Source organism: Nannospalax galili, unplaced genomic scaffold (assembly GCF_000622305.1).
Source record: "Nannospalax galili isolate Female #2095 unplaced genomic scaffold, S.galili_v1.0 scaffold325, whole genome shotgun sequence".
Classification (NCBI taxonomy): domain Eukaryota; kingdom Metazoa; phylum Chordata; class Mammalia; order Rodentia; family Spalacidae; genus Nannospalax; species Nannospalax galili.
This window is the reverse complement of record NW_008355159.1, coordinates 1,926,511-1,950,040: the sequence shown is the minus strand read 5'-3', so window position 1 is coordinate 1,950,040 and position 23,530 is coordinate 1,926,511. Positions and strand designations below refer to the sequence as shown.

The 23,530-nt window shown below is 40.8% G+C and overlaps 1 protein-coding gene across 7 annotated transcripts in view; it reads right to left on the bottom strand.

The window, feature by feature from the left end:
* Positions 1 to 1,408: 1,408 nt before the first annotated feature.
* The window catches only part of Ctps2 (CTP synthase 2), a 136,934-nt gene continuing 114,812 nt past the window's right edge, over positions 1,409 to 23,530 (bottom strand). For all 7 annotated transcript variants that reach the window (XM_017802950.2, XM_017802953.2, XM_029555600.1 and 4 more), the window contains 3 exons: positions 22,540 to 22,684; positions 4,404 to 4,514; positions 1,409 to 2,029 (listed from right to left, as the gene is read on the bottom strand). In XM_017802950.2, coding sequence (XP_017658439.1) covers positions 4,445 to 4,514; positions 22,540 to 22,684 — 215 coding nt within the window. In that variant the 3' untranslated portion in view covers positions 1,409 to 2,029; positions 4,404 to 4,444. The remainder of the gene's footprint in view (positions 2,030 to 4,403; positions 4,515 to 22,539; positions 22,685 to 23,530) is intronic.

Below are 23,530 nucleotides of genomic sequence, written 5' to 3'. Positions count from 1 at the left end.
TGTCTGAGGTAAAGTTGACCCCATGTTGGCAAATCCTTTGGTCTTTGATTTCTTATTCCTATTTTCCCCCCTTAAATGTCATTGTATATATATTTTTATGTAACCTGCTTCAAGTTATTTCTGAAAAAAATGTGTTAAAAACTACCTCTCTTTGGAATAATAAAAGTATTCTAAAATTAAAAAGTTGATATTTTGTTCATCATGATTTTTTATTTTTTTATTTCAATTTTTTGTCTTTTTGAGACAGGGTCTCTAGCCCCAGCTGGCCTAGAACTTGCTATGCAGACCAGGCTAGCGTTGAACTCACAAAGATCCGCCTGCCTCTGCCTCCCAAGTGCTGGGATTAAAGGCATGCACCACCATGCCCAGGTCATTATGTTTTATTTTTAAATTTTGTTTTTTTTTAAAAACATTTAAGTATTACTGATTATTCATCAAATATTAAAAATAGCAGATGACATAGCAATTCTACTCATAGGTACATAACCAGGAAAACTAAAAGATATTCACAACAGATACTTGCACACGAATATTCATAATAACATTTCACAATAGCCCAAAGGTGGAAATTATCAAAATACCCATCAACAAATAAATAAACTGTGATAACTATATATAGCAGAATTTTATTCAGCAATAAAAAGGAATGAAATGTTAATGCACACTGTAATTTACGTAAGCCTTGACAAGATTAAGGTCAATGAAAGAAGCTACACAGAAATGCCACCCATTATATGATATCGCTTATATGAAATACTGGACTAGGAAAATCTATACAAATAGAAAAGGGATTGGGGATGCCAGGGGATAAAGAGAGGAATGAAGATGACTGCTAATGGGTACAGGGATTTACTTTGAAATGACTACATAAAACCGGTGGTTGCCTGGTATCAGTGAATGCCATTGTAATGGTCACTTTAAAATAGTTAATTCTATGCTATAAAAAGTTGCTGATCTTGAGCCAAGCATAGTGGCTTATACCTGTAACCCCAACACTTGGGAGCTTGAGGCAAGAGGATCATGGTGAGTTTGAGACTACTCTGGGCTACAAATGAGTTTCAGTTCATCTTTGGCTATAGTTTGAGACCCTGTCTCAAAAGAAAAAGAAAACGACAGTGGGTCACATACTCACAGAACAAAAATCAAAACAACAACAACAACAAAAAGAACACCAAAAAATAATGACATGAAAATAAGAGAGCAACTTGGATTCAGTGGGAGTGGGGAGAGGAGGACAATACAAGGTAAAAGCAACCAAAATACATTATATACATGGATGAAATTGTCGAAAGAATAATAAAAAATTAATTTAAAAACAGAAAAAGATTACTAATCTATTTAACATTTATTTACTCTGTGTGTACATAGGCATACACGTGGAGGTCAAAGAACAACTTGCTGGAGTTGGTACCCTCTTTCACCATGTGGGTTCCAGGGATGGAACTCAGGTGTCAGGCTTGGCAGAAGTGCCTTCACCCACTGAGCCATCTTGCTGGCCCTACTTATCTTAATTCCTGAGTGTTTGGAACCCTATAAATTTTATATTTGAGAAAATAGCCTAATTTGTCACTTCAAGTTTTAGACTTGCTAAATTTAAATTCACTTTTAAGTGAAGATAAACAGGATGATACTGAAATAATCTTGGCCCTTACACTAACCTATAACTGAAATCCAGGTAGGAGAATGATTCATTTTTGACTCAAAATTGGTTACAGTTCATGCCTGCCGCCTTCCCCACACAATACGGAAAAAGCGAGGTTCCTAGGCCCCTGCTTATCACCACTTTACTATGTTCTAGACAAAAAGACATTCTTCCCAGGACTGTTGTTGGGCAAAGTTTACTCAGCTACAGAAGTTTGTGAATACTAAAGGCTGCCTCTGGAGGGAAAAGAAAAGGATCCCTTTGGTTCTGTTTCAGGAAGTAAACATTATCAGATTCCCTCAAGTCTTCAACAGCCCATAACTGGGGAAGAGAGTGTGGAGATTTCTTCAGGTAACTCCTTCATCTTGACTATAATTAATTCAGATGCTTTAAAAAAAAAAAAAAAGTATTAGTAACCTCAGAAAGTGAATAACACACATCTTTAAAAGCCTCCCAGTTAACCTTTATAGGATTTTTGTTTTTCCTGAAGGTCACCATGTATAGGGTGCCCCCAATTATAAACACACATAGTAGTCACAAATATAAAAATATACAGAGCAGCTCACAATAGAGTAATAAACTCTTTTTTAATTTATTATTTTTATTTTATGTGTATGAGTGTTATGCCTGCATGTAACTAAGTGCACCTGTGTCGTGCAATGCCCGAGGAGGACAGAAGAGGCTGTAGGATCCCTTAGAACTGGAGTTACGGACAGGTGTTAGCTGCCATGTGGGTGCTGGGATTCGAACCCAGGTCTTCTACAAGAACAGTCAGTGTTCTTAACCGCTGAGCCATCTCTCCAGCCCCAGAGCAATAAACTCTTTGAGAGTGTTTTGTTTTTGTCTATTTTCAGACAGGATCTCACTATGTAGTCTTGGCTGGACTGGAACTCACTACGCAGACAAGGCCTGCCTTGAACTCACAGGGATCCACTTGCCTCTGCTGGAATTAAAGACATGTGCAACCACACCCGCCTGGCTTTATTTATTTATTTATTTATTTATTTATTTATTTATTTACTTACTTACTTACTTACTTATTTAAGTTTTATGTGTACGAGTGCCTTGCCTGCAAGGCACGTGAGTGCATCCATGGATGTAATGCCCACAGAGGTTAGAAGAGGGTTTCAGATTCCCTCCAGAACTGGAATTACAGAGTGTTATTAGGAGCTATGTGGATTTGGGAACCAAACCCGGGTCCTCTGCAAGAGCAGCCAGTGCTCTTAACCACGGAGCCATTTCTCCAGGCCCTGTCTGTCTTTCAATCTTGGCGACTGAACTTCAGGCATGCCAGCAAAGTGCTCTGCTACTCAGCAACTGTTCCAGCCCAGAGCACTGAATTCTGATTTTTTCAAAAGCTGCTGTTCCAACTAAACAGTAGCGTATCCAGCTGTGGCCTGCCATAACTTCTAGAGAAATCCCAAGTGACAGCTGCCTCTGGGTATAAGCTTAATAATGCTATCCATGATGCTGTCCCCCATCTCTCAGAATCCAAAATATATACAGAGACAATAAGCTGCCCTTGAACACCAATCCCATCTCTAGCCTCTTTGCAAAATACACGACACTGTTTTATTTTTACAAAACCCAAAGAATCTGCTCTGCTTTGAGTGACCTATACCACAGTTGGCAAGATTGGGGGGGGGTATTGTCTTTTTAATTTTTTTTAACTAATATGTGCACATATGTATATAGGCACAAGCATGCCATGGCACGTCTGTGAAGGTCAGGACAAATTCCAGGACTCACTTCTTGCCTTCCAACATGGGATCCAGGGATAGAATTCAGGTCTTCAGGATTGCACAGCAAGCACTTTTACCTGCTGAACCATCTAGCTGGCCCAAGAACATCTCTTTTAAAAAAATTTTTTTTTTAATTTTATGTGTGTGAGTGTATCGCCTGCATGTATGTGAGTGCAGCAGTGTCATGCAATGCCACAGAGGTCAGAAGAGGACTTCAAATACCCCTGGAACTGGAATTAAGGACGGTTCGTAGCCACCATGTGGGTGCTGGGAATCGAACCTGGGTCCTCTGCAAGAGCAGTCAGTGCTCTTAACCACTGAGCCATCTCTCCAGCCCTTAAATTTTTTTTTTAGTTAGCATACAAATCAATGGGTTTCATTGTGACATATGGCATTTTCATACATGGATAGTTGCACTTTGCCCAGTAAGTAGGTCTTTAGGTTTGTTTTTGTTGTTTTTAAGGAAGTCTAATATAGCCCAGGATGGCCTTGAACTCAATATGTACTTGAGGATGACTCTGAATTCCTGATCTTCCAACCTCTACCTCCTGAGTGCTGGGATTACAAACATGTCCATGCATGGTTAGCAAGTAGTTTTTGTAAATAAAGTTTTATTAACACACCACCATGTGCACTGATTTCCATATTGCCTATGGCTGACCTCCCAGTACAGTGACAGAATAGTTGTGACAGAGACTCTAAGGCCCACAAGCATAAATTGTTATCTGGCCTTACAAAAGTTTGTCAACTTCCAACATAGACTATTACAACTCTATAGCCTTTAGGAATCCATTTAGATGTCCTGATATGCTCATACCTGGCCTCAGATATACCCCATATCGCCCAGATATTATCTCTTGATAGCATCAGGGTCTCTTAAGTCTGTGCTGCTAACTATACCAGTCAAACAGCATCCTACGGGAGAAAGACTCTGAAAACCAAGTCCCATACTGTTCCCATCCCTACCACGAGGCCGGCTTGTCTAGACAAACAAACAATCCTCAAAGATCCCTTCTTACCTTTCAGGTGGCCCCCGTTATTCCTGAGGCGTGGAGTTGCTTCAGCTGATATCCAACTCAGACAGCTTTGCCTCTGAAAAGCTGTCATCACTGGCATCACTGTATCCATCACTACATTAACAGAGAAAGTCACTCGACAAGGTACTAAAACATAGCTTGGACAATTATTCAGTGTTTAGCTCCACACATGTTCCATAATTAAGTTTCATGCAGAGGAAATACGATGGAATATTTTAATGACACTATATAGTTCTAGAAGGGTACTCTAGCCATATGCAACAGCCCCCTTCTTTTCTCAGAGAAAACTGAGTACTTGCCTTCATCAGAAATTACAAGTTAGTTATTCAGAACATTTAGAAAAGTATTTCAGTGTCTGTTGAAATTTCTAATCTGAAGACTGCAGATTGGTTGCCAATTCAACACAGCCTTGCTTGTTCTCCTGCCTGCCCCTGTACATATGGCTTGCTTTCCAGGAGCTCTGTGAACACACTGATTTTAAATGAAAATCTGAAGCTGGGAGTGGTAGTTCACATCTGTCATCCCAGCACTTCTGAGGCTGAGGCAGGAGGATTGCTGAGAGTTCAAGATCAGCCTGAACTCATTTGAGAACCTATTTTAAAAAAAAAAAGTTCTATTGTTCTGGGAAAATGGATGTGACTGCAGGTGAGCTAAAGGAAGCCCGCCTCAGAAAGACAAATCTCATGGTTCCTCTCATTTGTACTTCCTAGACTTCTATAAATACATAAAATCATGTGTGTATATATGACACAAAAATAGAAAATTGTCTAGGGAACAAAGGGTCTAAAGGGAGGGAGGAGAAAAGGGAGGGGGAGAGGCAAAAGGTGAAATATGTTCAGCACATGAAAGACACTTGTACAAAAACTAACAATTTTAAATTATAATTAATTTTTTTAACAAAGAAAGAGAGCCAACAGAATAGCTCAGTCCGTTAAAGCACTTGCTGTGGAGCCTGGTGACCTTAAATTCAATCCCTGGGACTCACATAGGGAGGAGAACTGACTCTGCCAAATTGTCTTCTGACCAGTCACATACACACACACACACACACACACACACACACACACAAATAAATAAATAAATAAATAAATGTAATAAAAAAAATTTTAAATGTAGGACATGGTGGGGGAAGTGACATCACCAAGAACAAGCCTTGAAGGATATTGGGACCTCAGCCCCGCCTCTTTCAGACTCCTAGCCACTGTGATGTGAACAGTTTTGCTTCACCATGTGCTCCTCCCACCATGATGTTCTGCCTTACCACAGGCCCAAAAGCAACAAACCCAGCTGACCATAACTAAACTCCTTAACACAAAACAAAACAAAATGAAACAAAACAAAACAAAAAAAGGAAAAGGAAAGCATGGTTGATGAATCTCTTTATTTTGGGTGAATCTACTCTTGTCGGGAGGACCCAAATCTCAGTCTCTCTGAGGATAAGCATCACTTTGTCCTATTCCTACTGATGTCAATTTGTTTTCAGGTGCATAAAGCATTAGTTTGATACTTGAGTTTTTCATTTTTTTTATCAGTAGGAACATTTTTATGAGAGCAATTTCAGAAAATAAACAGACACATATATCTTCAAATACAGAACTCTAGATCGTTACATTCAGGACACCCAACATTACCCATTTGGTTCCTATAAATATGTTTCCTTAGTTCATTCTAGAGATCACAGTTTACAATATTTTATTTATTATTTGTATGTTATATGTATGAGTATATTGCTTGCATGTGTGTAAGTGCACCTACGTCATGCAATGCCCGCAGAGGTCAGAAGGCATTGGATTGCCCCAGAAATGGAATTAGGGACAGTTGTTAGCAGCCATATGGGTGCTGGGAATTGAACCTGGGTCCTCTGCAAGAGCAGCCAGTGCTCTTAACTGCTAAGCCATCACTCCAGCCCCCAAGTTTTTTCCTTTTTTACCCCTCTGATCACAACCATTCCCTTTGGCAATGAGAGGGTTCAGGACACACTATTCCAAAATATGGTATCTTGGCACAGTGAACATTTTAAGCTGAAGAAATCTGAGCTAGTATATGCAGGAAGGTCATAAAACCAGGGACAGAAGTCTTGACCTATGCCTGAAGCAGGCCATGAGACCCTAGGTTGGAGGTGCCTCCCTACAAGGGGAGGAAAGAAGCATTCTTCTCTCTGAAGACACAGTAGCATCTGAAAAAAACAGCCTTGCTAAGTTCTCCCAGTCCATTACCATGACCTCACACCCTCTTTGTCCACTTTTATTTCTTCATGTCTCTCCATCAGATCTGCTATACAAAACAGATGCTGTGGCATGCCTACACACACACACACGTAACATACACAAAAATAATAATTTTTTTGTTTTTAAGAAAACACTAGGATTTTTCTGTTTAGGTCTCTAAATACTTATAAAGACCCCTGTGTCAAATAAAACCTATATTATTAAGTAAATGTATATGGGGCTTGTTTTGCTTTGGGGAAGGTCATGCTGGGGATGGAATCCAAGGCCTTGTATATTATGGTAGGCAAGTATTCTACCACTGAAATATATTCCCAATTCTCTTATTTATTTTGTTGTTTTTGTTTTCTTTTTTTGAAATAAGATCTCATATAGGCCAGGTTGACCTTGAATTCTCAATCCTTCTGGCCCCACTTCCCAGGTTCTGGGATTATGAGTCACCACTATGGTCTTCTTAGCCCTCTTTTTATTATTATTTTTTTTAGAAAGGGTCTCACTAAATTGTCCAGACTGGCCTTGAACTTGCCTTTCTCCTGTCTCATCCTTCCAAGTCTCTGATGATATGCCACTAGCCCTGGCTATATGCATGCATTTCTATTGTTAATCTGTCTTTTGTTATGAAGGCTTCAGTCAGAGGTCTGAACTCAGTAAAGGAAAAAATGTTTTCCTCCCCACCAACAGCATTTAAGAACTAGAAAAGAGTAAACACAGCTGCACCATACCCCCATCCTTTAGTCAAATGTTTTCCTTGTTGCTGAGCACATGCTGAGTTTTGTCTCTGTGTTTAAGGACCATAATGCCTGCCTAGATACAGGTACAGCACTCAGATTACAGCAGCTCAGCATTGTGGAGGATCTGGTCATCTTCTGTCAGCACACTCCACAGGGCTTGAACTTGGTGCTCATTAGGAGGAAAACACGCATATTGGCTCAAGACCCAGGAAACACCCAGCAATGCACAGACAAATATTAATGTAACTAAGTTGGCCTCGAAATCCTATCCACTTCAAATCAGAATGTTACTATGATTTATAAGTCAGAAGCATGTATGAACATTTTCCCCTCAAACTTTTTTTTTTTTTTTTTTTTTTTGTCTTTTTGAGAGACAGTGTCTCTGTAGCCCCAGCTGGCCTGGAACTCGCTTTGTAGACCAGGTTGTACTTGAACTCACAAGGATCCACCTGCCTCTGCCTCCCAAGTGCTGGGATTAAAGGTGTGCACCACCATGCCCAGCTTCAACATTCTTACAGGTTTGGACATTTGAAGAATAATCTTCATAACACACCAATTTAAAATGAAAACTATGGGTTGGAGATATGTCTCAGTGGCTAAGAGCACTTGCTGCTGTTCTTCCAGAGGACCAGAGTTCGGTTCCTACCACCCACATGGCAGCTAACAACCTTCCCTAACTCCAGTTCCAAGGATCAGATGCCCTCTTCTGGCCTCCATGGGCATTGCACACACATAGCACACATATACATGCAGGCAAAACACTCATACACATAAAATTAAATAATTAGAGTTGGCAAGATAGCTCAGCACTTAAGAACACTTGCTGTTCTTCTAGAGGACCTGGGTTCGATTCCCAGCACTCACATGGCAGTCAACCATTGTTTTTCCAGTTCCAGGGAATCCGACACTATCACACCATCTCCTGGCTTCTGTGGGCATTGCATGGCATGGGTGCACTTACATACATGCACACACTTTTGTCACCATACTGGGTTCCTTTAGAAAGACACCTTTTCTATGAGTTAGCTCTGCAACTGAAGTTTTGCTTTGAGCCCTTAGCTATGGATTTCCTCTTGCTCAGTTTCACATAAATCCAGCATGTCCAGACTCCACTACAGTTCAACTGATCTATGGCAATGACATTACCAGGAACTGTTCCATGCCTGACCCATCCCTGACCTTGATCAAGCATTTGCTGACTGGTAGCAATAAAAGTCTGAATTCTGTAACAGGTAGAAATTTTACTTTTGTTCTGGTTTTGTCATTGTTATTGTGTTTGGGGGATTTTTTGTTGTTGTTGTATTTTGGTTTTGTAAGACTGGATCTCCCTGTAGCCCCAGCTGGCTTGAACTCAAAGAGATCCACCAGACTTTACTTCCTGTATACTGGGATTAAAGACATATGCCATCATCCACAGCTACTTTTGTTCTTTTAAAGCAAGAAGGAGGAACCCACTGGAGAAGGTCTATGCTAACAGGCTAGAAAACAAAGATTCTACTATATAAATCCTGATTATCAAAAAACAGACATACCAAATCATAAGTGTCAATTGGGGGCTAAAGAGAAGGCTCAGTGGTTAAGAGCACTGGCTGCTCTTGCAGAGGACTGGGTTTGGTTCCCAGGATACACATGGCGACTAACAATTGTCTGCAACTGCAGTTCCAGGGGATCCAACGCCTTCTTCTGGCCTCTGTGGGCACTGCATGCACAGATGCACTTACATGTAGGCAAGCATAACACTCATACACATAAAAATAAAAACTTTTTGTTTTGTTTTGTCTTTTTTTGAGACAGGGTCTCCCTGCAGCCCCAACTGTCCTGAATCTCACTAGGTAGACCAGGCTGACCTCAAACTCACAGAGATTCACCCACCACTGCCTCCCAAGTTCTGGGATTAAAGGTGTGCACTATCACACCCAGATTAAAAACAGTTTTAATAAAACAACACATCTTTAGTGTTACTAAAGCCAAATATATCTCCTAGTTAGACTTTTTAGTTAGGGAAAATCACTTCTACTGCTACATAATGAATAAAGCTGTATGTGTGTGTGAGTGTGTATGTGTGTATGTGTGTGTGTGTGTGTGTGCGCGTGTGTGTGTGTGTGTGTGTGTGTGTGTGTGTGTGTGTGTGTATGATTTAAACTGACTGATGAGCTAGGAATGTAGCTCAATTGATAGAGTACTCACCTTAATTCCCCCAGCATCACATAAAATAGGCATGGTAGCCCCCACACCTGTAATCTCAATTCAGAAGGCTGAGGAAATTGGCCTTGAATTTGAGGCCAGCCTGGGCTTCAGAGTGAGTTTCAAGAAAGCATAGGCTACAGAGTAAGATCCTATCTCATAAATCAAAACAGCTACAACTTCAACTCCATCACAGATTGATCAGAGATGTATAAACTTAATCTGAAAACTAGATAAAAACATAAGGTGTTGCTATTTATAAAGGTTACATATTCACATCCCATCTCAAAACTTAGGGAGATCTAAAGAATCAGGAAAAACTGTTATGCATATAATTTTCAGAATTGTTTCTTAAACAATAAATAAATTAATTAATTAACCTAATTACCTACCAGTGGCCTCGGGTGGGTCTGTTCTAATCTACCAATTCTCATTCCTTACCTGAATGCTATCTGCCCCAAACTCTGCCAACACATCAAAATGGCACAAGCTGATTCAAGCAAAATGAGGCTCAGCTTGAGTTTATTAATCTCTAAGGATAAAAATGGGTTCACTAATTTTCTTTCAAATGTGTTCTGAGATAAGGTGGGACAACAGAGTAAACCTTGACACCAAGAACGGAATTATCAGAATAGGTATTACTGTTAAGCCTTGCTGATTTGGGGGCATTCATCTGGAGGCAGAAAAATAAGTGCTTGAAATAAAATGTGAGTCATCAAACGAATGCAAAACAACACTAACTACTGCAATAGACTAGAAAATTTGAGTGCCATTCTGGGTTATGTATGACTTAGGTTATTTTTGTTTCACAAAGAAACGTAAGAGTCATAAGCTACGTATGTACATGGGTATATTTTCAAGTAATTAAAGACATCTCGGTTCTACACATTTGAATGATCAAACACTAACACACATACATACACACAGTAATAGGGTGTTATACTAAAGCTTTGCATGCTAAATTCTACTAAATGTCACAAAATAGACATACATGTCTCTTGTTACATTTGAAGAAGGCAGTTTTAAAGCTGTCCAATATGGTAACTACAAATCACAGTGGCTATCTAAATTTAAAACAATTTGAGTCAAATAGAATTAAAAATTCCATTCCTCATTTGTACTCACTGCATTTCAAGTGCTCAACAGTCATGTGTGGCTAATGACTGCCATGTTCAATAGTGCAGCTTATTGAACATTTCCATCATCTGAGAAAGTTTTAATGGATACTATTGACTGTAAAACTAATGTGGCCAGCAAGTTGCCTCAGTGGGTAAAGACACCTGCTGCCAAGCCTGAGGACCTTATGGTGATCCAAAGAACCCACATGGTGGAAAGACAGAACCGATTCCTGAAAGTTGTCCTCACCACCATGGCAGAAATATGCGCACATACCTAAGAAATCAAAATGCAATAAACAAGCTTTTTAAAAATTAATGAATGATTTTACAAAACAACTTAAATCACCATGGTAGTCAAGACTATTATTGTCGTTTCCTGAAAAGAAAAAGTATTTTAAAAGTCTGGCTACCTATGGTTCAACAAAACCACAGCAAATATCTCTCATGCACATGTCCCCCAAAATAGCAAAAACTTTCTTTTTAAAAAAAGTAGTTGGTGGGAAAATTTCTTGTAATGACTATTAGGTTTTAGGGAAGGAGAGGATATGAAAGGGATTCAAGAGATAGGCGCTGAGTCAAAAGGCCTTTAGGAAAGACATTCATTAATGCTGCAGGATGCAGTATGCTAGAATCTGAAGTAAGAAGCTTCAGTCCCACCAAAGTATCTATTCTTAGAAGTTTCCAAGGGAAGGGGAAGTCTTACGTTTTGAGGAAGCAGACTTAGTTAATATATGACCTATGCTACATGACAGAGGCAGGGGAGTGAGGCACACATGAATTAGGCTACATGATAGGCATCACTCTTTGGGCAGGGGAATGGGGTGTGGTTAATCTATGACCCATGCAAATGTGACAATAGTCAGGCTGCCTTTGACCCCCCAAAAGGGACTGGGTATACTACTATCCTGCTCAAAGCTCTCCCTGTTTAAAGCCTTGTTTCTCTAACAATGGCAAAATCAAATCATCAGTAGTAATACATATGGGAATTACTATCCTTGGGATACCACCTTGACTTATGAGACATGACCAAAATGCTCTCCATGTGTTTGTTTTTTGTTTGTTTTTGAGACAGGATCTTATGTATCCCATGCTAGCCTGAAACTTGCAATGTAGCCCAGGATGACCTTGTACTTATGATTCTCCTACCTCTACTACCAGAGTGCTAGAATTACACATGTGTTTTACCACAACCGGTTTATGTGGTGCTAGGGATGGAACCCGGGGCTTCACTAGGCAAGGGCTCTACCAGCTGAACTACATCCCTAGCCCTCCACATGGTTCTTCACACAAAAAAGACTTGTCATAGTCCAACATATCTGTCAGAGACTCCTGATTACTAATAAATTGCCAGTATAAGAAAACATATTCCAAGGTACTAGGGAAACAATGGAGTAATGCTTCATATAGCCCACCTTTTTTGCTACCCTGAGGCAGTCATTAAATCACTTCTTCTCCATTAACAGAAAGAGGTGATTGGAATTTTTAAAAATTTAATGGCATAGTTAGGATTCCCAGCATGCATGAGTTTCTACAATACTTTCTTTCAAAATCCATTTTGTGTGAAAAAAACATGTTTTAAAAACACGTTGGCATGCACAGTTTTCCCGAAAGCATTGTTATTGCTATACTTACTTCTTTCTCAAAGGACCCCTGGAAGCCATAAAACATAAGAGCAATGGAAAAAAAACTTAGTACACTTTGAATGAGTTTTGCATCTCATAGTAAACAGCAGAATAGAACCCAGACAGGGCATTAAAAGCACAGTGGTCTGTATCACTATGAACTCCATTCTCAGATGGCAACCACATTACCAATGCCACAATGAACCACAATCAATAAAAAAGACCTTTGAACCAACACAAAATCTCCAAAGGAAGGAGTACTCGGATGTGACGTATTAAAAATAATTTACCGGGGGGGGGGAGAATCCCTCAAGGTATGGAGTTGAAGTCAAATAATCATGGTTGGCGAGGAAAAGAACTGCTCAAAAAGAAAACAAAAAACAAATCAGGCTTTCTGTCTGTCTGTCTGAAAGGTAACAAAATAGGGAAAGTAGTATTTGGATAAGTTTACCCAGTCTCGTGTCCACTATCCTTCATAGCAGCCCTAAGGATGGGTAGTGGTGACTTGGGCACAATTCTCCAGTGAGTGGCAGCCCCAGAAGCATCCACTCCGCTCACTGAAACTGTCCCCACAGTGTAAAAAAACAAAACAAAACAAAACAAAAAAACCATTTAAGAATGTATTGCATAAATAGCCCTTGGCAGCATCAACCACTGTGGCAGAGAAATGCCACATTATGGTGGTGCCTGAGGAAAGACAGCATGACTCCTTGGCATCATTTGGAACCAAGAATGAGCCTGATCTGTTCTGAGAACTCATTCGTCTCTCAGAACTGTTTCCTGAACAAAAAGGACATACATGTTCCCTGTTTATTGAAACAGTACATACAGCATGACATGGAAAAAAGAAAAGAGGAACTTGTGTTATCAGAAGATTTTTACCCTTCCAACCCCTACTGACCCAAGAATAGTGCACACAATCACACACAGGTGTTATCAATTGGATCCCATCTATTGGCTTGCAACACAAATGGGATAATACCTTGCTTACACACACTCATACATTACTCCGGGTCAGGGGCAAGAAATCTTGAAGGATTAAAGCTATACATTTAGATTAAAAGAAGAGCCCAAAGCCTAGTAGACACAGTTACATTACAAAGAAGCTGAGATAGTGTTACATGACATGAAAATATACGACTAATTTTAGTTACAAGGTTAGGTAAAATTTCATTTGTAACAGAAGACATTCCCAGAAACCATGAAGCCCAAAAGTCAAAAAGCAAGGTGAGTCCAAGTTCAAAAGAGTGCTTGGAACTAAACAACAGACAACAGATGCAGGGAAAAGAGCATCTAACTCTGGTTCAGAGCAAGCAGAGCCACCCAAAGTGAGGCAAGCATGTATTAGAGGGAGAAGCACACATTGCTAACACAGCAATCCCTTTCACACCCCTGCACCCACCTTCACGAGTCCCTGTTCTAATATAGGACATAGATCTGTGTTCCTCTCTCACTAAGCAGGTGCAGGCTATGTAGCAAGAGCCAAGAGGCAAAGTTAAACCTCTCTGGGAATTTCACCAGACTTTAAAATGTTCTCTATGGATTTATATGGATTTTATCCCATAAGCCAAGGGAAGCCATTAAGGGTTTTGAGCTGCAAAACATGTGGGAAGACCATTCTAATGGCAGAAGATGGATTAGGAGGAGGAGAGGTGGAGGGAGAAAGTCCAAGCAAGAGACTTTGGAGTGCATAAGATATGAAGATTAGAACTAAGGTAAAATTAATAAATAATAATAGTAATAATAGGAGCTAGAGAAATGACTCAGTAGTTAAGAGCTCTGGCTGCTCTTGCAGAGGACCCAAATTCAGTTCCCAGCACCCACATGGCAGCTAACAATTGCCATAACTCAAGTTCCAGGGGATCTGACGCCCTCTTCTGGCCTCTGCAGGCATTATACACACATTGTACACTTGAATGCAAGTAAAACACTCACACACATCAAAAAATAAAAAGTTTCAATTACCACAATAATAATAATAATAATAATAATAATAATAATTCACATTTAAGCTCCTACCATAGGCCACACTGTGTTAATATAATATAGTGGAAAACTTAATTTTCATTATTACCATGTTAAGTGGGGACTATTATTGTGTGCCTGTGTGTGTGTGTGTGTGTGTGTGTGTGTGTGTGTGTGTGTTTTGCTGGAGTAAAGTCCAGGGCCTTATGAATGCTAAGCTACACCCTGAACCCACAGGTCTCCCCCCTGCCCACCCTTTATTTTTGAAACAGGGTGCCACTATGCAGCCCTGGTTGGCTTGGCACTCACTTTGTAGACCAAACTGGCCTCAAACTCACAGAGATCTGCCTGCCTTTGCCTCCTTAGTGCTGGGGCTAAAAGCATGTGCCACCACACCAGGCTCCACAGTCCCTTGTTATAAAGAAACTAGGGCAGGGGCTGGAGTGATGGCTCGGTGATTAAGAGCACTGGCTGCTCTTGCAGAAAACCCAGGTTCAAATCCCAGCATCCACATGGTGGCTAACAACCATCTGTAACTCCAGTTCTAGGGAAATTTGGCGGCCTCTCCTGACCGCCACAGGCATTGGATTACAGGCGTGCACTTACACACATGCAGGCAATACACTCATATACATGAAATAAAAAATAAAATCAAGTATTTTTCTTAAAAAAAAAGAAACCAGTAAAGAGAAGAGTAAGGTCACAGTCATTCAGGAAATAAGAGTAGAGTTTGAACTGAGCAAGTCCCACCCAATTCCAGAGCCTGGAGTCTGAAAGCCCAGGCCACACATCCTTGCAGCATGGCAGAAAATATAGAGAAGATGAACTGGGGGTATAGTGCAGTGGGTGGAATGCTTGCCTAGCATGGGTTTGATCCCTAGCACTGCCTAAACTGGGCATGGTAGTACAAGCCTGTAATCTCAGCACTAGAGATGTAGAGGCAGTTCAACTACACAGGAAATTGGAAGCTAGCCTGGGATACAGAAAACCTTCCTAAAAAGCTAAAAGATGAAGTAGGGAATGAATACTAGACAATGTCATTGGAATTAATGTTAATTTTCTTAGATATGATAATCGTGTAATTATGAGAAAAAAATGTCTGTAATTGTAGAAAAGACATTCTGGAGTGTTTCGGTATGAAGTGCTACCAAGCTTACAAATTACATGTAAATGGTTTAAAGTAAACTTGAAAACAGAGGATGGAGGAGGGAAGGCAACACAGCAGAATTCTAACAATTGATTAATCTGGTTGAAAGGTATATAAGGACTTACTGTGCTATTTTTTCACCTGTTTTTATACACTTGAAAGTTTTCAAAATAAAAGAGCTGCATGGAAAATACATATACTCACTGTTATGATTATAACCAAGAAGAGTTATATATAGGCATAAAGACTAGAAGGAAATATTTTTAAATGGATAGAGTGACTATGTTAGGATGATGGACTTCTGAATGCTCTTGTTTTTCTTCCCTACTTCCAAATTTTCTGTAATGTTACATCTAGAATCAAAAGAAACTCTTCTCGGGCTGGAAGCTAGCACATGATTTAGAAGGAAAGATGGACCAGAAACAATGTGGATGAAATACAATCTTTCTCTTCCTGACTGGCTCTAGGATTCAAAGATGAAGGTATAGAGCTAGGGCCTGGGTGGAGTGTGTGCAAAGTCATAGGTTCAATCCTTGGCATCACTCACAAAAAAAAATTAGTGGTAAGAATAAAGGGGAAGAAGATAATGGAATACAGAAGGGAATCTGGAAATAGAAGGGCCAGACTTTGGGTGCACATTCCTTCCTTTACGGGCTCCTTTCATTATGAAGTAGTTCCAACTTTTGAGTTTGCTCTGAAACAATCAGGCAAACACAGTACACCATGGAGGACCTTTTCTTCAATTGTTTTTATACCACCCTGCCTTCTGTTCCGTCATGAAAGATGATTTATCTGCACAAGAGACAGTAAATGTTGGGTGGAGACATGGAATCCAAGGTCCTAAACCTAGAATAAAATGTTACTCAACTGTCTTAAGAGCCTAGTTTTATTCTTTAAAACCCTACTTCCTCCAAAGCGCTGCATTCTGTGACCTGCAGAATGACCCTACCACAGTTCTTGTGTCCTAATAGAGGACAAGCATTACCTAAGCAAGAGACTTTTACTGTCACTCAGAAAATGGGTCTGACAAATGCCTACATCATAAAACTTAAAGCTGTTCTTAAACTTGGCATGTAGCATTAGAACTTTGCAGGGAAGACAGAGACACACATGCTGAAAACCAATGAACTTTAGACTCAAATCCTTCTTTTGCTGCTTAAAAATTGAATTCCTGGGGCAGGGCTGAGGAGTGTGGCTCAGTGTGAGAGTGCATGCATGAGCAAGGCCTGGGGTTCAATCCCAAGCACCACCCCCAGGAGAATTCCTGATAGATTTTATATATATATATATATATATATCTTGTTTCTACAAACTAAAAAACTCTCCATCACAAGCACCTTAGCATATTCTATTTAGTACAAATGATACAGGTTAGACAAATTTGGGGGATATGAGAAGGGGATAGGAGCCCCTCACCACGGAATCCAGGTGAAGCCTCTCTCTAACAAAGAATTTTAACACAGTTACCAGCTGTTTAAGGCCTCTTCCTTTCCCATATATAAACGTGCAGTTTTCTAGGAATTTCACTATAAACTCTACTGAGAAGAGAAAGACACACTTAACTCCTTTATGCAGCCCTAGTGGCTCTTGGTTTCACCTGATTAGATTCTGTATAACTCCATCCAAAGCATTTCTGGAGTCACATAACCAAAGGAGAGAAAAAGGAAAAAAAGTTTCTTAGCAACCTTTCTTAAACAACAAGATCTCAGGGCTGGAGAGATGGCTCTAAGTTTAAGAGTACTGACTGCTCTTGCAGAGGACCTGGGTTCAATTCCAAGGATGCACATGGCAGTTAACCATCCATAACTCCAGTTCCAGGGGATCTGATGCCTTCTTCTGACCTCCTCGAGCAGTGCACGACACTGGTGTACTTACATGCAGGCAATATATTCATACATAAAATAAAAATAAAATATTTTTTTTAAAAAAACAGGGTCTCACTATGTAGCCCTGGTTAGCTTGGCACTGGTTATGTAGACCCGGCTGGCCTCAAACTCACAGAGTTTGCCTCTACTGATTAAAGCCATGCACAACTATGCCCGGCAACCTTTTGAGATGTAACTTGAGAGTCACCAAAATGGTATATATGCTAATGCTGACGATTAGTTATGACTGTCCCTTGAGGACCCCATACCCACACCTGGATATGTCTTACTCTTCTTTAAGAAGCCCCCCCACACACACACTTTCCCCTGTGTTCTGTTCTCTTCTGACTACTTTTCCTTTTCTTAACACTCATGCTTAGCCGTACATTAAAATATCTAACATACTCTCCAACTCTGCTTCATTATGCTGGCTACTCCTGAAATTATTTTCAGCATTCATGCCATGAATACTGGTTTGGCCTGGGACAAGGTCCCTAAAAGTCTAAGGGAACTCCTCAGGCTACTGAAGGTGACAGTGGGGAGCTGTGTTAACACATGTCTCCTAATTTTTCTTATATGAAGGAATCACATTCCAATCTACTGTGCTAGCAAGACCATGCAAATTTGTGGCTACTTTTTTTTTTAATGTGTGTGTGTGTTTTGCGAGTGCCCATGAGGCAAGAAGAAGGTATTAGGTCCCCTGGAGCTAGAGTTACAGGTGGTTAGGAGCTGCCCAACATTGGTACTGGGAACTGAACTCAGGTCCTTTGAAAGAGCAATATGAGTTCTTTACTGCTAAGTCATTTCTCCAGCCCTTGGACTCAACCTAGTGGACTGAGGCTGCCATTTCTTAATAGACTTACAGAGTCAGTCTATAGCTGGTATCCACACATGGCTTTCAGGATTCATTCTTCACTACTAACTTGAATTGGGTCATTTTTTATGTGCCTATGCTGTTTATTTTATTGGAGACAACTCTCCCTACAGGGATCTCATAGAGATTGGCTGCCTGTGCCTCACTTCTGCTAAGATTAAAGGCCTCCGTCATCACACAGCTACATGTACTTGGGAAGGGGTGTGTGTGGCATGCATGATTGCCACAGTATATATGTACAGTCAGAGGACAACTTGTAGGAGTGGGTTATCTCCTTCTACCATGTGGGTCCCAAGGATTGCGCTCCTTAACACACTGAGCCATTTCACCAGCCTGCTTTTTCATGTACTTCTAGCAGCACATAAAAACCTGAAAACTGGCCAGGTGTGGTGGCACACGTCTTTAATCCCAGCACTTAGGAGGCAGAAGCAGGTGGATATTTGTGAGTTCAAGGCCAGCCTGGTCTACAAAGTGAGTTCAAGGCCAGCTGGGGCTACAAAAAGGCCAAAAAAAAAGAAAACACCAACCTAAAAACTAGTACCCTAGTACAACTATGCCCTTGAACAGACTACTGCAAGTCTAAAACCAGGGGGAATTAGTCTTTAGAACTGTTGCCACTTTTTAGATAAGAGTGGCTGACAATTTAGCTCACCAGCACTATATCCTCAAATAACATTCTTACTACAGCCTCCCAAGTGCTCAGAGATAAATATTCTCTTCTGAGCAGAATGCAGAGGGTACACCTCAGGTTTTCTTACTTAAAGCCACAGGTTTTTATAGTCTATGCTTTGAAGACATCAGCTGACCATCAGCCATACAGTTGAATATCATCAGAGCCCATTTCAGAGAAAGAAAGTCATTCTTTTAGTGTTCATTCTCGTGATTACAAGCAGGAATCTTGTTTGAAAGAAACAACAAAACAAAACAAAAAAACAACAACAACAAAAAACCAACTCAGGGCTGGAGAGATAGCTCAACTGGCTGCTCTTGCAGAGGATCCAGATTCAGTTCCCAGTACCCACATGGCAGATAACAACTACCCATAACTCCAGCTCCAGAGGATCTGATGCCCTCTTCTGACCTCCACAGGCATTGCATGAGAGGGGTGCACCTACATACATGCAAGCAATACACTCATACACATAAGACAAAAATAGTAAATAAAAAACATTGAAAATAAAACAAAAAACCCAACTCAGTAATCCCAAGGAGGTGGCCATCAAGCAGCTGCTGTACAAGGTTCCTTTGTAATGCTATAATCCTGGTGTCTGTCTCTTTGCACTCACTATTGTGGTTTAGAGGTTTCTGTTGTTATATGGTTTGAGACAAGGGTAGCCCAGGCTAACCTTGATGACTTTGAACTTCTGCTGCTTATGTTTCCAACTCCCAAATGCTGGGATTATAGGCATGTATCACTACCCCTGGCTTATACAGTACTAGGGATCAAACCCCAGGCTTCCTACATTCTAAGAAAACACTTTACCAACTTGAGCTACATTTCCTAGCCTGATTTTTTGTTGTTGTTGTTGTTTGTAGCTTTTGTCTTGTTTTGTTTTATTGAGGCAGAGCCTGGCTATATAGCCCAGGCTGGCTTGGAACTCACTATATAGAACAGGCTCGCCTTGCACTTACAACAATCCTCCCATCTCTGGAGTGCTGGGATTACAGGTGTGTACCACCACACCTAGCAATAGTCACCATTCTTGATTGAGAGACTCTCGAAATGTGCCAACTTTAGACCATCCTCCTCTGTCACGTGTACTTATCACTTTAGTGGAAAACTATCTGTGGAGAACTGTTAGGCAGACAAGGATAAATGTGATGCTGACTGTCCTCACCAGCTTGTGATTGCCACACAACCATGGAAGCCAGAAGGCAGAATTGCAATTCCAGAGTTCCATTAAGAAGCCTTTCCTGGCCAGAAGGGATGGGTCAGTGATTAAGAGTACTGACTGCTCTTGTAGAGGACCCAGGTTTGGTTCCCAGCACCCACATGGCGGCTAACAACCATCCATAACTCCATTTCCAGGGGATCCAACACCCTCTTCTGATCTCCTCAAGCACTACGACACCAGTGCACTTATATACATGCAGGCAATACATTTAGACACACAAATTTTTTTTTAAAAGAGGGCTTTCCTTCTCTCTAGAACTGTATCTGGCTCAGGAGTTGCAGACAAGCAGTCAGCTATGGAGGGGCCTCACTCAAACTCCATGCAGGAATTAAAGGGCCTCACAGCACATGGCAGGCCCTCCACACAAACCACACAGCAGTCACACATTAGCCAATACTTGCAAACAACAAGATTCTTAGGAGTGTATCATCTCTCCCAGTCATCTAACTTGTACCATTGTTTCCCCCTTTTCCTATGTGAGAACCTGGAATAATCCAGAACATAAAACAGCTGTGAAAGGTCCCAGTACACATGTGACACGAGAGTCCACACTAGAATTTTTAATCTGCAACATAAGCTATGTAGCCTGAGAACCCGGGAATGTTTTCTTCATATGAAATCTCTTGTGCAAAACTAGAGTGTATGAGCCAGCTGAAGCACAGAAGAGTATGTGGTCCCCTCTGCCTGCTTCCTATGGCAGCCCTCACTCCAGCCTATAGACACAGCATGAAAGCCCATGCACTGGTTCAAGACTGCAGGAGTGATTGTTAATTCGGTAAGGCACAGACACACAAGCTATAAAAAGCTGCTCTTGTATGAACCCCCAGACAAAGGAAGCATTAGAGCTATGAGCTTCTCTTCACAGTAATGCCACTACAGGAAGGTTGGTGCAACACAAGCTCACACAGACACCCCCTCCCCCATCCTCCAGGAGCTAACAGCAGCACTGCAATGATTGTTTACCGGGGGAGAGTCTAAACAAAATACAGCATTATTATAATAATCACCCTACCAAAGTCTGGAATATTCTAGTTCTTCCCACTTTTAAACTTTCTACACAAATATAATACATATAATATTCTTGGATGACAATAAAGTTTAATTTGTCCCAAGCTATTCTTTAAATGTAATGAAATACCCATGAAAGAATTTTTTACTCTACCCTGATCTTAATCATTATGCAGTTGCATCCGGGAGACTAGAAGAACAGAGAAATACCTTTTTTTCCATTCTTTGTTTTTTGAGACAGACTGTCTTTGGTTGGGTATGTGGCCAGTAGAGTACTTGCCTAACATGTATGAAGGCCTGGGTTCCACCCTCCATTCTGTATAAATCTAGTGTGGGTGACACATGTTTATAGCCCTATCACTTGGGAGGTAGAAGATAATCAGGAGTTCAAGGTCATCCAAAGTTACATAAACTTGAAGGCCAGTCTGGGCTATATGAGACCCTGTGTCAAAACAACAAAACAAAACACACATACACAAAAAGCCCTAGAAACAAAAGACAGGATTGTCTTGCTATGTACACCAAGCAAGATGGCCTGGAATCTAGGATCCTCCTGCCTCAGTCTCTCAAGTGTTAGGATTACAGATGTACACCACTACATCCAGCAAAATGTATCTTTTAAAATTTTAAATGATAATGGGACTAGGGTAGATACAGTCTTGATTTCCAATAATACTATGATAATGAAAAGAATAGCAGAGGTTTGATCCATTATAGGATCAAACTGAACTAAACAGAAATTCATGAAGCAAAACCAAATTACTCAACAATTTCAGGATGGACAAGGGAAGGCAGATCCCTACCTTACACACTTAATAGAAAATAAAATCTGCATAGATTAATAGATTTTGTTTCATTTTATCATTATAATTCTATTTGTTGATTTATTTATTTAGAGACAGGGTCTCACTGTGTAGTCCTGGCTGGCCTTGAACTCACACAGATCTGCCTGCCTCTGCCTCCCAAGTGCTGGGATTAAAGGTATGCTCCACCATGCCCAGCCCTAATTAACAGATTTTAAACTATATTATCAAAACTATAAAAGTGCTAGTAAGAGGGGCTAGAGAGATGGCTCATAGGTTAAGAACACTGGGTGCTTTTGCAGAGGACCCGGGTTTGATTCCCAGCACCCACATGATGGCTATCGCCCATCCATAACTCCAGTTCCAAGGGATCTGATGCCCTCCTTTGGCTTCCTCAAGCATTGCACAGGTGCACTTACATACATGCAGGCAATACATTCATATGCATAAAAAATAAAAATAATAAAATGTTTTTTAAAAAGTGCTAGAAGAAAGCATTGGGGTTCTATTTATAAGGCCTTTCCACAAGAAAGACTTTAGGTATGATATTAAAGGTGGAAAATGAAAATAAAAGGGTTGACTTTTTTTTCAGAAACTTAAATTCTATAATACTAAATTTTGTGAGATAGCTGTTAGTAACCATGCATCTTAGGCCGCTTCTAGAAGTAATAAGCTGGTTACCTGGAGGACAGTTTGCAAGATTCCTGTAGATGGTCATTCAGGGTCCCAGTTGCTGCAAGTAAGAGCCCCAGGTATGGAGGGGAAGGCTTCATTGGCCTGGAAGAAAACTCTGGATGGAACTGGACACCAACGAAATAGGGATGATCTGCAATGAAAGGACACAGGATGTTACTGAAGCAAACATACAAGAGAAAGGCAGGAAAGACTGTCTTATCATTGAATATGAACACTAGTAAGTACTCGAGTGATTATTTAACTTGCCATCAGAGTGACTTTCATGAACCACTTTTGGAGTAAAATTCCTAATTACAAAACACCTTTCACTTAATTATAGGCCCAGATTTTATTTTTTAAAAGAAGGTGCTAGGCTGGGCGTGGTGGTGCACGCCTATAGTCCCAGCACTTGGGAGGCAGAAGCAGGTGGATCTCTGTGAGTTCAATGTGAGTTCAAGGCCAGCCTGGTCTACATAGTGAGTTCCAGGACAGCTGGGGCTACAGGGAGACCCTGTCTCAAAAAGACCAAAAAAAAAAAAAGAAGAAGGTGCTAGACTGAGGAAAGGGAAGTAGGGCTTTTTGAGTGCTAGGATGAATTCTCCTCTAACCCCATCCTGCTTCTTCTTTCTTCTTCTGTTTATTTATTTAGAGACAGCATCTCCTGTAGTCCAAGCTGAGGATGACCTTGAGCTTTTGATCTTTGTCCATCCACCTCCTGAGTGCTGGGATTACAGGTATGTGTCACCACACCCAGTTTACACAGTGCTGGGGATTGAACCTAGAGTCCTGCTTGCTAGGTAAGCACATGACCAACTGACCTACATCCCCAGCCCTCACGTTCTTCTGGAAGCCTTTTCACACATTTATGCTGGCTCAATTCCATGGTATCCCAGGCTAACCCTAGAGCGCTCTCGAGTTTCTCTCTTCTCTCCTCTCTCCCCACTCCCCTCTCCCTCCTCTCTCTCTCTCTCTCTCTCTCTCTCTCTCTCTCTCTCTC